At 39.8% G+C, this 14,709-nt stretch overlaps 1 protein-coding gene across 12 annotated transcripts in view; it reads left to right on the forward strand.

Annotated features, from left to right (window-relative positions):
* Window positions 1-14,709, forward strand: part of LOC135310790 (ubiquitin-associated protein 2-like) — a 99,147-nt gene that overhangs the window by 25,862 nt on the left and 58,576 nt on the right. For 9 of the 12 annotated variants that reach the window (XM_064439757.1, XM_064439759.1, XM_064439760.1 and 6 more), the window contains exons 3-6: window positions 644-721; window positions 2,354-2,464; window positions 5,587-5,740; window positions 7,375-7,452. In XM_064439757.1, coding sequence (XP_064295827.1) covers window positions 644-721; window positions 2,354-2,464; window positions 5,587-5,740; window positions 7,375-7,452 — 421 coding nt within the window. Of the gene's footprint in view, window positions 1-643; window positions 722-2,353; window positions 2,465-5,586; window positions 5,741-7,374; window positions 7,453-14,709 lie in introns of those variants that run through there. The other 3 variants (XM_064439765.1, XM_064439766.1, XM_064439768.1) reach the window with 2 other exon arrangements.

Below are 14,709 nucleotides of genomic sequence, written 5' to 3' on the forward strand. Positions count from 1 at the left end.
TTTCAGCTTTTGGAGAAGTTGCCAGCATGGATTTGTTGTCCAGAAACATTACAGAAGCACCAAATATTTCATAAATAGCAAGATCCTTTAGCAGTTTTCAGAGACCAGTATTTGCCTATAAAGAAAATAAGTACAGCCGTTCATGGGCAATATCTTGAGGCATGACTCAGTCTCTTTTTAAGTGCTCATAAAACTACAGTCAGGTTGTTGTTGGGAGAGTTGTGGAAGATGATGTGAGCAGGAATCATCAGAGATGTGGTTAATTTAGAAATGCCATTGCCAGTTTGTTATGATAAAACTCTAACTCTGGAGTGGTAGATACTAAATAAAAGTAATAATATCAAAGTGTAGGCTTCTGTGGTAAATTCTGTTTTATTATATGTCTGTCTTGTCTATGTGGTGACATTTAACTGTGGTTCAAACGTGTTATAACATGTTGAAATTGCTTCTGCCCCAGCTAACTTTTTAACTACAAAATGGGCATAGAGATGATGATAATCCCTTCCCCATAGTGCCTCTGTGCTTGTTGTGTATGTTCTTTTTGCGAATCTGGAGGGGAAAAAAAATAGTGGTGATAGGAGATACTTTTAAAGAAAGATATTGTTACCTTTTGTGTACTTTATTGGATGTTTGCATTTTTCAGGTGACAGCAGAACAGATTCGCCTTGCTCAGATGATCTATGAAAAGAACGACGCAGATTTTGAAGATAAAGTGAAACAAGTATGTTTCTTATGGTACAGAGATTTTATGCCCTGTAATAAGGTGCTCTAAAGCTGGCTTACGTGTTGGAGCTAGAGCGTCTGTTTCTGATTTAGAGGAAATCTTTTTCAGAAGGACATAAGTTGAACTAGGAAAAGGTGCTCTTATTGCACTGTAAAGTCTGTTTACAAGAAATTGTGTGGAAATATAGCTCTGGCTGTATAGTTATACCAGTGTATTTTCCTTTGTAGACAAGCCTTTAAGCCAGAACTCATCCCCTGCTGATGTCTCTTCCAGACTGTATCTCTAGTATGGTCCTGATGCTTAATGATCATCAGAATAAAGAGTACATTCAGACTGTCCACATGTGTACACACATGGGAAAAATGTCACCTGTGTAAACTGAATTTGCTAATATCTTGGCTGTTTTTCAGGAAAAGTAAAAATCTAATCATAGCTTAAAGGTGAATTGAAGTGTTATTTAAAAAAAAAATAATTCTGACCTCCCAGGTCTGTGTATGCATTAAAATGATAGAATTACACTGTGACAATGAAATCTCACACCATTTCCTCTACCATGCTGAGTTCTGGGTGTAGATGCTTGAGCTTCCATTACTGAATTATAGCTGGGACTGTTAATTCAAGCAGTACTGAGAATCCGGATCCCTGTTCTGCTGTGGGTATTTTTGTCCTAGTGAACACATCACAACTCAAAAAGAACCTAGGAGTATACCCAGAAGGAAAGAAGAATTAGCATGAATGCATTAATGCATCAGAGGAGCAGATTTCTTGATTTCTTTTCCTTTGTAAAACCTCCTCTGAAGCCTTAAGTGCTTTTTGTTGTTGTAAACTTGTTCTGTTGCTGTGCCAGAAGTGGTCTTGTACTTCCTGAAGCCAAAGGACCCTCATCAATAGTCCCTGTAGTTCTGCTGGTGAGAAGGATAAGAACTAAGTTCTGCATAGGAAATCTCCAATATTTTACATTGTGCATATATATTTCTAGTTCATATAGTTTGTTTTTTTTTTCCTTTGGGTGAAGTTGCTGGATGTCCCATGACAGACACTGATTATTTCCATCCTACACTCCTCAGGATGTGCACTGCAGGTCCACAGAGCATAATTCAGTACTAGGTCTCCTTAAGTAGCCATTGCTTATGCCTTTTGTGTGGCTTTATGCTGAAATGGATCGAGGGAGCTAATCTGGCTGCAAAATAACCTTTTTCTTAGTCTGGATGTTTTTCCAGATGGATCTGTTCTCTGCCATGGCTTACCTTATGTCTGTTCTCACACAATGGCATAAAGAGGGGGATGTTTGTTGGAGGGGGAGAGAAGATGATACTGGAGCAATCCTGGTCTTTTACATCTTTACTCTCATATACTGCTGTCTCTGGGACGACAGCATTTGCTGCAAGCATAAAGTTAAAGGGAGGGGGAAGTGCAAAAGTGTTTTCTTGATTACCGTTTAATTTGTGTTTCTTCCTGTCTCTTGTCTGAATCCCAAGCAGATTTGTAAAATGCAGATACCTTTATTTAGGATTTCAGTTTGCTCTGACACAGTAGCTATGCACTTTATTGGAATCTGTGGTGGTACTAACTCTTATTTTCTTATGATGATAATTTGGATATTTTAACATGTCTGACTCTTACTGCCAGCTTATGGAAGTGACGGGGAAAAACCAAGATGAGTGCATAGTGGCACTACATGATTGTAATGGGGATGTGAACAGAGCAATCAACATACTGCTGGAAGGAAGTTCAGACACGGTAAGGTTTTACTTTCATATTAAACAGCTCTTTGTTTGCTGCGCCTTTCCACTTCTAAGTAGTGATTGGGAAAGTAATATTTCAGAAGCTTTTGATTTCCATGTCTCCACTCAAATTCTTTTGAAGGAAAGTGACACTGGGGCAGCTTCTCTACTGCATGCATACCTTAGAGTAGGCTGAACATTGAAAGTGTTGTGGGTGTTCAGCTGGTCTCTTGCAGAGTCCTCTGGCTTTCATTTACATGCAGCAATTTTAACTGCACCAGAACTCAGTGCTCTGTCAGACACAGGCCTGTTTTTTCCTGCAATGTTTGTAGTTACTCTGTAGCACCTCCACAACCTTTGAGACCTGAGTCTAAGTGTTTGCCACAAAGGGCAGTCTTTACAAACCTAAAGGGGAGGCAGATATTTTGTCATGCAACTTCTGTAGGTGTGCATTGCCACAAGTTGGAGGAGGTTTCCGCATCTGAAAGTTGCATTGACAATGCTACTAATGGCAGAAGAGGATACAGCAAGTATGTGCCTCTTTCACTGTGTTGCTCATTTGCATGACTTTATTGAAAAACAGAAAGAGGAGGCTAAACAATATGTATATAACAACAAATAATGTTGCTTAAAATGTTGCACGGGGCAATTTTTTTATCCCAAGAGATATCAGCAAAATACGTCTTGCTGCAGTTGAAGTTTTTGCTGGAGGGACTTATAGCTTATCCAAGGCAGTAAACTACATTCCATCTCATCTAAATTGGGAAAAAAATCTGGACTTCCTTTCTTAATGCTGAACATTCAGTATTTCTTGTGATTTGTCAGGTTGTGTAGTCTGGCTTATTGTTAATGGGGAAACTCACCCCACACACCCCCTAAATCTCTAGGACACAAACTGTTCTGACTGAGGGGACTTACTTTTCTATACCCTTTTCATTTATAAGAGTTGAGGTCATCTAAAACAGAAGTATATAATAGTGAGTTGGCAAGTTGAGAGTAAAAGAGAGCATCTCACCTCAATTAAATCTCTCTTGATAATGTGCTGGTTTTGTGTTCTCTTGTACCTCTCGTATTTGCCATTTTCTAGTTAAAAATAGTTTTCTGGTTGATAGAGAATGTTAAATTCTTTCTTTAGCAGATTGTTAGAAGTGTTCATGGCATGGAAGAAACTTTCTGAACTCATTTATCAATTAGAAGCAACATATCCGCATGTTCTGCTCTTTTGACAAGTCCCTCTGAACCCACTGCTCTCCATAGATAAAATGCAACTCAAACAAATAGATAGAACTTAAAGGGCTCAAGGAGGAAGCAGTATTAATTAGAAGGGCTCCTCATCAGAGCATGAAGAAATGTATTCTTCTTTATGGAAATTTGTGGGCCTCCAACTTGAAGGGTTTGTTTGTACTCCAGAACAGTTTAACCGTGGATTTGATGTAAAGTTGGAAGCAGAGGTACTACTAGTTCTGAATGCAGATCTGCTTTGATGCACTAGGTGTTGGCTGTTTTTTTAACCTTATTTGGAAGAAGATGCATCTATCTGATTTGAGGAATTAGAAGAGCAAGGAGTGATAGCTAGAATGTCTAATTTCTTTGGTACTCTGCCAGTTTTGTCTTTTTTTTAATGCTGTGATCTTTAAGGCTTTATGCTGTGTGACTGTTAGTCTTTATGAAGGCTTTTCACTTGCAACAGTTGTGACAGTCTGGCTTTGGATAGACATAGGCTTGTGGACGAGAGTAGAGAAGGGCATATTTCTTTGCCCAAGACTTCTATTCATTTAACTTCCTACACGTGTAAGATCCATTTTATGCCTATGTTTTACTTCCTAAACTTCTGAAGATAGAACAAAGGGGACCTTTCAGATTATTCTTATTTCCATCTAAGATCAGGCCTGCAAGGCGGCTTCTGTTACATATTTTTCAAAGGTCAGGCCTACAACTGTCATTTGGGTTGCCTCAGGCATCCTCAGCTGAAGCTAATTGGTTAATTCTCTTACAAAAATAGGCAGCTTTGATAGTCTGTGATGGATTCATATGCCCAGAGGTAGCATCATCCTCTGTCTTAAAGGACATGCTCAACTTCTCAAGGCTTTCTTCAAAATTATATTGTGGGAAAGCATGGATCTGATGTTTTCATAGTCATCCTTTTACTGATCCTTCCCAAGTCATGTAAAACCTTACTAAGGAAAGGCTGCTTCCCCTTAAGCCTTGCAGGATCATCTGGTTTTGGGTATTTCTTAAAATGGTCTAAGATCTTTTGGCACCATGCCCATCAGTGAAATAGTAGTGCATTCTGAACTATATAGACTTGGTTCTTCAGTTGTCAGTGCAGTGTGGGGTTTTTTTTCCCCGTGTGAAGTCTGTCTAAAGTTCTAAGAGTGTTTTAGTGTGTAAGGCAGTTACACAGGCTACAGCAGGTGAAGCCATATGATAGTTACTGGAGGAAAGAGTTTTCTGTTGCACAACTAATGTGGTGTTGCTCAAACACATAGTTTTGTATTTCTAATCCACGCTGTCTGTGCTTCACCTAAGTTGGCTTATGGTGGTGTAGTCTTCTATACTGGAGATGAAATTGAAAAGTGATTTCAGGCTTTTTTCTCACCTATACCATGTCAAAAAATGAGAGAGTAACCATTCTCTTAGTACTTATTCTCTCAAAGGAGACACTGAAACATTGAGTTTATACTTGTAAATGGCTTTGTTACCTGCTTTCTCAATAGCATTAGCTTTCTCAATTCTAGGCAGCTTGGACTAGCTGGTCATTGCCTACTTCGTGAGGGCTTCTGAGTTGCTGTTGTCTGAACTGTTGTCTGAATTGAGAAGAAGACAGGACCTAAAAGTACTGATAGCCAACCTTTTGTTTGATGTAGGTGCCTGTCAGAGGTCATGGCTTCATGTAGTGCTTCAAGTTGATGGCACCTTATTTGCATATGCAGTATATCTGTTTCTTTTTCATCTCTTCCCAAAAATACAGCCTGTGTTTCCATTTGTATCAGTGTAGTTTGCAAGGCATTACATATGTGATGTTATGCAAATACCTGTTTTTTTCTGTGAACTGGAGGGGTGTGAGATGGAAGTATGCACTGAGAGCTGTCTCCTTCCTTTTTGACTTTTGTATCTAATTCTGTTCTACCCACATAGACTTCTTGGGAGACTGTAGGGGGAAAGAAGAAAAGCCTTGGAAAGGAAAGTTCAGAAAACAAAGAGAATAGAGAAAAACGAGGGGACAGAGAAGTGAGTCGTGGATGGGGAAGTTCCAACAGACGGGGAAGAGGAGGCAGCCGTGGCCAAGAGTGTATGTATATGGATTCATTTTTAAAGATTCAGACACACTTCTTGCAGCTGAAACTGGCTGAGTTCAGATGAAATGCTTAATGGAATAAAGTCCATCCGAGCTATAGCTCAGTGCTGAAGGGTTTGTAACTTGTTTGTGTGACAGGTGTGCTTGATCTGTCTGTGTGACTTGGTTTTGGGATGGTCTGTGCTTGTTCAGAAACTCAATTTATATTTCTGTCCTTCTTTGATTAATTTATCTTGTAGAAATCGCTGTTCTTTATGTAAGTTTTAGAATTGAGTCTTTGTAAGACTGCTTGAGAGCAAGTATGTTGCTGCACAGCTGATACACTTTTTTTCTTTTAATGAAAAAAATATCCAGCTTTGACTCCATCTCTTTTTATGAGTGGGAGAACCTGAAGATGTTCTCATCTTCTCATAAAGGGAATGAAAAGACTGGGATCATTATTAATCTCTAGCATATATTACTCACATAAGCCAACCAAAGGTGAGTTTCTACAACAGAGAAAATTCTTTGAGTTGAAACATTTAAAAATTTGCTACAGTTTATACAGGTGCAATAATACATTTTAGAAAAGCAAACATGTTTCCAAGTTAAGTAGTATTGCACTAGATCACCATTGGTTACACGTTGCTTTTTTCTATTAACTTTTATCAGCAGTATCAAAGCTGTATACGTTGCCTATAAGGGCCATACACAACACTGATAGATGAGCAGAGAAACTGGAATGAAAAAAGTATGTTTAGCTTTTCACTTAAAAGCAGGAAAAATATTTACAAATAAAACTTGCAGCTATGCTTAGAACAAATTGAAATCGGATCTATTAAAATGAAAGTGAGGGGCAAAGTTTTTGCCAGAGCCAGATGGTGCTTGTCTGTTTTTGTGAACTGGAATTAAAGATTTTTCAGATGGTTACCAAATCTTGATATTCTCTTCCCAGTCCAAGCATTAATGATTTTGTTGCTACCATTAGGAAAAGTTGCGCAGTACAAAATCTCAAAAGTGTTTTAAGTGGCCAGTCTCTTTTTTTATTTTTCTTCAAGGAGCCAGCCATCTTTCAGAGTACCTCCTTGGGAGTTTTCCACAAAATAGTTAAGTTGCAGTACTTCTCTAATGCCTCACTTTTACCCAGTCATAATACCTCTGATTTAAATACAGAAGAGAGTTCTTTTAAGTTTCCCTGGTTGTACAGGGATGTGGTATGGGCAGACAGAAGTAGTTATTCTTGGTTATCCCTTATTCTTTCACTGTTGCCACCCAGCATGTTATCAAGGAAGCATAGTATGAGGCAGCTTTATTTCCTACCTCGTTAGAGGTGAGGCCATAACTAATTTAATACTGTAGGCTGCAAAACGCCACACTTTTTACTTTTTTTTTTTTCCCCTCCAAAAACCAGAAGCGTGTCTACTGAGGGACATTTCTCTCTTATTAGATATTTTGCTTCATAATTGTCTGGTGCAAAGTAAACATAACTTACTTGTAACTAGGCTCCCAAAGAAGAGGGGCGACTGAGATCTGTTGACCAGCCCACTTCAAAATATTGCCTTTTCTTTTGGGGATTGGGTTAAGCAGATGGCTATATTGTCTCATGTATGAGTTTCTAAAGCTTCTTTTAAGCTGTCCTCTCTCCACAGTTAGAGCTGAAGAGAATGGAGTGGACAACAATCAAGGAGACAGGCCTTCAGACCGTGGGAAACGTGGCCGTGGGAGAGGTGAGATGGTGGCACTGGTATGGGACCGGCACTGATTTCATGTTCTGAAATGCAACTCTCCCATTTATTTCTTTAAACACTTCTTTTTAAGCATTTGTTGGTTATCCTTTGATTCCATAAGCACTTCAGCCACCTTTAATTTAGGTACGTTCCCCTTCCTTACTCCTTGTTGTGTCTTGGTCACAGAACAACTTAAAAGAATTGACACAAATCACCCTTATGGTAATTTCCTATGTAGCAGGCTGGTGTGCTCTGGCTGTGGAGAGCTGTTTTCCCAGAATGACTTATGCCAGCCTCCTGTGAGTAAGAGTGCACTGGGCTCCTCAGGATGTGCCTTGGAAGCAAGAGAGTACAAGATTCCATCTGTAGGGCTCTCAGGGAGGGATTCGATGTGTACTTGTGCCATTTCTTTGGGGTGGATCTGGCTGTCAAGCTTGCCTTCTGTTTTCAGTACCCGATCAGAGAAAGTACAAGCAACCTTAGAGGATTTTTGGTAAGAGGAGGAATTTGGCACGGAAGAGTTGATGAGGATAACTGTGGAAAAAGAATGCTGCGGAGTCTTAGGTGCAACTCTGATCCTATCCTGTAGAAGAGATAGGAAAGATGTTGATAATGGATTTGATGTGGAATCAAGGGATGTATCGTTGGTTTGGTTTTTCATGGGTTGGAGTGGAAAGAGGCTTGTTTTTTCTTAGAGCAGGAGGAATGAAAATTAGTAACCTAGGTACAGTGCGGATTGTGTGGGTTAAGTGGGTATTAGATGAGTTAAATTGATAAAGTGCACAGCAGAGCTACTGTACTGAAGTAATGTCTGACTCTCGAAAAATTCTGCCTTCAAAGGACTCTCTTCTCTTTGGAATATCCAGTAAGGAGGCATTTAAAGACAGGCACATGCAACTTCATTGTCTCCAGACTTGCATTTGAAGGAGTGGAAAGATGCAAAGACACGTAGCTTCCAGAGGGTTGCAGAAAAAGACTCAATTGCGCCTGTGAATCAGCAAATACCAAATGGTGTGTGTAGAGAGGTAGCTTTGCAGAGGAGGGTGTGGTATAGTTCACAGCTACAGTTTTTGGTATGTTAGCACTGTTAACAGATGGAATGTAAGTCTTTTGGTTATTTGTTTTATAAAATAATCCTTTATATTCAAATTATAATGGTAGGATTTCTTTAACAATTGTTGAGTGAAACTTAGAGGTTAATTTCAAATGCAGTCTATTTTTTGCTTTGTAACCTTATGAACAATACACTGCTTTTGTTGTCAACACTGTAGCTCTCTAGATTAATATCATGTCTCAAGCCAAAGCACTTAATCATCAGAATAAACTGACATATCTGACTGAAGAAATAAGAATAACTTCAAGCAATTTCTGTTCACTGGCTTAGTGTATATATTAGTGTGTCTCTACCAAATATTTTAGACTGTACATTCATGTGAGAAAAGTATCTTAATGAAGTGTTCTCAACTGTCTGTGATGATCCTGAAGTTGTTCAGTGGGTTTACTATATTAGAAGTGTGTGTATTCTGTGGCAGGAAATACCTAATTTAATTTTATAATGCAAGCCCTTGAAAACTGCAGGGAGTTGTATAAAGCCATGTAATTCACTTCTCAGTATTTCAGGGATGCATGACTTTCTTTGGATATGAGTAGAAATAATAATAAAAAAAAACCCTTCCTGCCATTTCATTCAGTAGTTTTTCTTGTCTTTCAGATCACAAATTGAAGAACACTGTCTCTCTATTTTAAGCTACCTTCTCAGGCTGGAGTTCTCTTACTGGCTGCTTTCTAGGGGAACGTTTGCTGGGCCATCATATTAATACTTCACTGTAGAGCAACCTAATTTTAAGAAATGATATGCACTGAAAATAGCAGAAATGGGAAATGGGATTGACACTGGGGTGATAATTGGGGGGGGAACCCTGATACTGAGTATTTCAGCCTTGGTGCTGTAGGCACTAGCTTCCTTGTGCAGTAGATAATCTGTTAATGATTCTGTGACGCTCCTTGCAACTTTATAGGGTAGTAGGTATACAGTGTACAAACGCCACTGGTTGCTGGTGTGCAGGAGATTAGGGATTTGAAGTAGATACGCATTATTGACTAACAGAAAGCAAAAAATGCATCACAGGATGTGTTTCAGGATGCATCCCAGCTAACCCATCTAGACCTGATGGTCACCCATGCAAGTGAGGTCATTGCTGATGTCAAGATTGGAGGCAGCCTGGGCTGCAGCGATCATGCATTGGTGGAGTTCACACTCCTGAGGGGTACGGGAAAAGCAAGGAGTATAGTCAGGAGCCTAAATTTTAGGAAAGCAGACTTCCAGCTCATCAAGGAGTTAGTCAGCAGGATCCTCTGGGAAATGGTCCTCAGGGACAAGGGAACAGAATAGAGCTGGCAGATCTTTAAGGACGTGTTCCATAGAGTGCAAGAGCTCTGTCCCCAAGTGTAAGAAATTAGGCAAGGAAGGGAAGAGACCAGCATGGCGGAGTTGAGACAAGGCCAAGTGCAAGGTCCTGCACCTGGGTCCAGGCAACCCCTGATATCAATACAGGCTGGGAGCAGCCCTGTGGAAAACTACTGGTGGATGAAAAGCTGGACATGAGCCAACAATGTATCCTGGGCTGCATCAAAAGCAGAGTGGTCAGCAGGTCGAGGGAGGTGATTCTGCCCCTCTGCTCTGGTGAGACCCCACCTGGAGTACTGTGTCCAGCTCTGGAGCCCTCAGCACAAGAAGAACATGGACCTGTTGAAATACAAAAATGCTCCAAGGGCTGGAGCAGCTCTCCTATGAGGACAGGCTGAGATTGTTGGGGTTGTTCAGCCTGGAGAAGAGAAGGCTGCAGGGAGACCTTATTGCGGCCTTCCAGTACTTAAAGGGGGGCTATAGGAAGGATGGGGGCAACCTCTTTAGCAAGGCCTGTTGTGACAGGACAAGGGGTGATGGTTTTAAACTAAAGGAGGGTAGATTTAGACTGGATATAAGGAAGAAATTTTTTACAGTGAGGGTGGGGAAACCATGGCCCAGGTTGCCCAGAGAGGCGGTGGAGGCCCCATCCCTAGAAACATTCAAGGCCAGGTTGGATGGGGCTCTGAGCAACCTGACCTATTTGAAGATGTCCCTGCTCACTGCAGGGGGGTTGGACTCGATGGCCTCTAAAGGTCCCTTCCCACCCAAACCATTCTAGGATTCTATGAAATTGCTCTGCCCTTAATTTATGCTTGCTAAACTGAGGGTGCAAACTTTGGCTTGGAAAGTAGTCAAGGAATTTCTTTTAAGATGGCCTTCCCATCTGTCTTTTCAGAACAGAATTTCTTGAATGAGCTTAATTTAGATGTATAAAATACTGTAATGGTGATGGATAGTAATTGCATCAAAGTGATATTATTTATGTGCCAGTATTGCAAGGATTTGTAACTGTCTGGAATGGAATCTTGTGAAGGAATTATGGAGGAAGATGGTTATGTCTTTAGGACTGTCAGCTCTAGAAACATTTCCTCATTCGGGTTTTAATCAGCTGAAGTGTTATATACAAATTGACAAACTTTACAGGCGGAACTTTTTTTTATGCTGCTGTTTTGTACTGTTCTCAGATCTTCAATTTTAAGTGCAGGTCTGGTTCTCCCACTCTCCTCCACCCCATGTTGAAAAGGATGTGGTAGAGGTAGAAAAGGCTTTTGAAGGTGCTAGGAAGACTGCATTTATGAGGTGTGAGGAACAAGCAGACTAGGACTTCTCCACCTGCAAAAAAGAGGGCTGAGTGGGTATATGGTAGAGATCTGTAAAATTTCTGTGGAGAAGGTTCTGTGGGGGAATGAATTGATCGCTCCAAGCAAGTATGCAAATGAGGGAATATTAAATTGGTAGGTTACAGGTTCAAAATGAACTTATGGAGGTGGTTCTTCATAGATGTAGTTAACCTGAGGAACTCCTTTCAATAAGATGTTGTGGGTGCTGAAAATTTACACATAGAGAGACTTGACAATTTCACCCTAAAAAAGAACCACAGCAAGAAAAGGAAAAACCACTGAGGGTTTTGATGTATGTAAATTATCTTTGACTGAGGAAGTCTGAACCACAAATGGTTGAAGACCTGAAAAGTGTCCAGAGAAAAACTGCACTGTGGTTTCAGTTTGTGTACTCTTCCCTAGATATCTAATTGACCACAGCTGATAATGGCATAGCAGGTAGATGAACTTTTGGACTTGATTCAGCATAGAAATTGTTAGAGATTCATGTGTAGCAATTCTCCTGGTTTGCAAAATGAAAATGGATTTGTCGCTTTTACTTGTTTCGTGATTCCTCTTTGTTTTTCCAGAGCAATGTTAGCATGCCATAAATGTGGATGCTGTCAGGGATTTTTTTCTAGGAAAGCAGAAATAAAAATGAAAGGGAAAACCATTATGTTTTCATTTTGGACTTAATCAGCATGACAAGGAGCCTTTCAAACTTTTGGTTTTTCTGCTGGCTGTATAAGAAAGCAAAGCAGCTTACCCTTTTTGTAAATATCTGACTGTAGTCCAGCTTGCATTCTTGATTAATTTTTTAAAAACATTTTTTTAGATAAGTGTGCTATCATTGAAAAAAAAGAGCTTCTGTAATCAGAATTGCATGTCTAAACATATTCTTTTAAAAGCTTAGAACAGTTGGCACAGGATATATTTTGGATTTCCTTTGCCCAGAACTAGTAAGGATGTTGGTTTTCTGCACATGCTTCTAAAAAATGGTTACAAGAATACATACAGTATATAAAACTGATCCAATGCTTTTAGCTTTATGATAACTAATAAGACAAAAGTGACTTGAAATATTTAATAAAACTTCAGCATTTGTTTTGGTAGTATGGAATACCAAGAATACAAACTTTCTATACTTAGCCTCCTTTATCCCTTCATAGGGCTTAAGCCTCTGTCACCTCAGCATCTGCTGGGAAGATGGCTGGCTCTGCATTTCCAGACCAGAGACCAGGGCTGTTCAGTTACTGTGTAGTTGGAGATAAGCACAAATCTAGGGTGTTGTCTGCCCCTCCGTTCTGCATTTCCTTTTTCTTTCAGCTGTTCTTAGGCCTCTTTCTTAACTTTTAGGTGTTTTCACACTGACTGGTTTAAATTAGATGGAAGTCTGAGTTTTGAAATAAAGTACCTGTGTTACAATGGAAGGATTTAGGGCTGCAAGCTCAGCTAACTGGATTTCCTACAGAATAGGCTGTTAATGGGATCTGAATTGTGGTACTACATGCTTTTCTCATGCTCCCATGTAGTGTGTGTTTGTTTTGGGGGAAGAAATGTTGTGAATGAGATGAATGATTCTTTCCATGCATGGACGGTACCACAGTGAAGACTTGATTGTGTGATTATGAGTGTTTTGAACTCCCAATGGATTTTAGTGGAAACAGAACATCTCGCCACCTGCCTGGATATGTGTTGACTTCTAGAATTCATTCCAGAACAGAAGAAATGTAATGGCTAACGTGAACCTAGTCAACTGAGGGACATGTGGTGGAGAGCAGGAAAGAAAAACCCCAACAATACACAGTTGAACAGAGTTAGAATGTTAAAGGAAACAAAAACATGTTTTGAATAGTTCATTGTGATAGAGTTAGAACTGTTGTGACTAAAACTTGTTGCTTTGGGGGAGTCAGAAAGGCTTCAAGACAAGAAGCGCCTAAACAAAAATTTACAACGACGACGTTTGACCTTAGAAAAGCAGATGTACAGAACCATAAAGATAAGGAACTGCAGAGCAAACACTAAACCAGAACAGACCATCCCTCAAGGACAGTATATACGTGATCTCAGAACTGAGTTTGTGTGAAAGCAAAAGTTAACTAGCAGACACAGTGAGGAAGAGTAGATCCTTCATCCAGAGACCCCTGACGACCAACAGGCATGTACAAATGTCCTTTGCACATGGTAATGAGTTCTCAGAACATTAATGAATAGGTATATCTTTTCTTGGATAACTAATGAATATGTATGTAAAGCTTGCATAAGTTATGCAACTAACCCTGTGCGGGCATGCACATGAGGAGGAGTGATCCCCTGTGCGTCCAGCGCTGCAATAAAGAATACCTGCTTAATAGTAATTCAGACTATTGAGTCCTGATTTCGGCTTTTCACGGCATCAGTTGTTTAAAATGATGTTGGATAAGGGGCAGTAGCAGGAATGTTGATCAAAATCAACTTTAAACATAGTTCTTCAGTCCTGGTTTCTTGGAACATGAATGAGTAAGCAATGCTGTCTTGATACTTTAGGTGGCTGTTTGTAGATCCAAGTGTAAAGGGATGTGAGGAAATGTTGAGGGTTTATATGAGGCAGGGCAGTAATTTTATTCTTTGTCCATCGTTTGATTTTGTGTTCCATGTGCTGACTGATTGTAAGACAGTCTGTTCCTTTAGACTCACTAGAAGATTTAATGAGCTACTGCCAAGTCACTTGTTCTGTTTTTGTGGGTAGATAAAAATGTTGATAGAAAACTTGCTGATTGTGAATTACCACAGGAAAAAAAATTTTTTAAAACATTGATCATATATACACATCTTTTTAGAGTAGTGTTAAAGCTACACTTTTTACATTACAAGCATAAACTGACATACTGCTGGGAGGAATCAGTCCTGTCTCCTGGTGCGTTTGAACTTTATCAGAGAATTGATCTAAGTTTAAAACTAACCAAGCTAAAAAAGAAAAAAAGGAGGCAGGAAGCATGGTAGCTGGAGACAACAGGGGTCTCTTTGGCGGCTTATCTTGGTGTAAAGGTGACTGGGTTTCTGGCATTTAGTAAGCAGGGAACTGGTTCGGAGAGCTGATCCAACAGTGAACTAATAATTTTGTTTTCTGACATTGGTTTTATGCTCACTCACTGGTACGTGCAAGACTCAGTGCAGGAAAGAGAGCAGAGCTTGTGATCACTGGTGAGAAAGACCTCGGTTGTTGTAGTTCCGATTTAAATGGGTTTAAGCTACTGTGGGATTGCATGTTCAGAATTTGGGTCCCTGCTCTGAATTGTGGTGTGAAGCCCCATTTGCTCACTGACCTTTTAGTTACTGATAAAAAGCATCAAAAGTTTGCAAATACCTGATGGGCATTAATAGTTGCTTAATGACTAACTTATCTGTGTTAGAAGACTGTGCCTTCTAATTGTTTTAAGGCCTTTTTTTAATTTTGGCAGCTGAAAAGTAACTTTCTTAGCATGAGAATTTAAGAATATATTAGCGATCTTGTGTCAAATAGAACATAAGCATTTCCCACTGGCATCT

This window comes from Phalacrocorax carbo (assembly GCF_963921805.1).
Source record: "Phalacrocorax carbo chromosome W unlocalized genomic scaffold, bPhaCar2.1 SUPER_W_unloc_1, whole genome shotgun sequence".
Taxonomy (NCBI): Eukaryota; Metazoa; Chordata; class Aves; order Suliformes; family Phalacrocoracidae; genus Phalacrocorax; species Phalacrocorax carbo.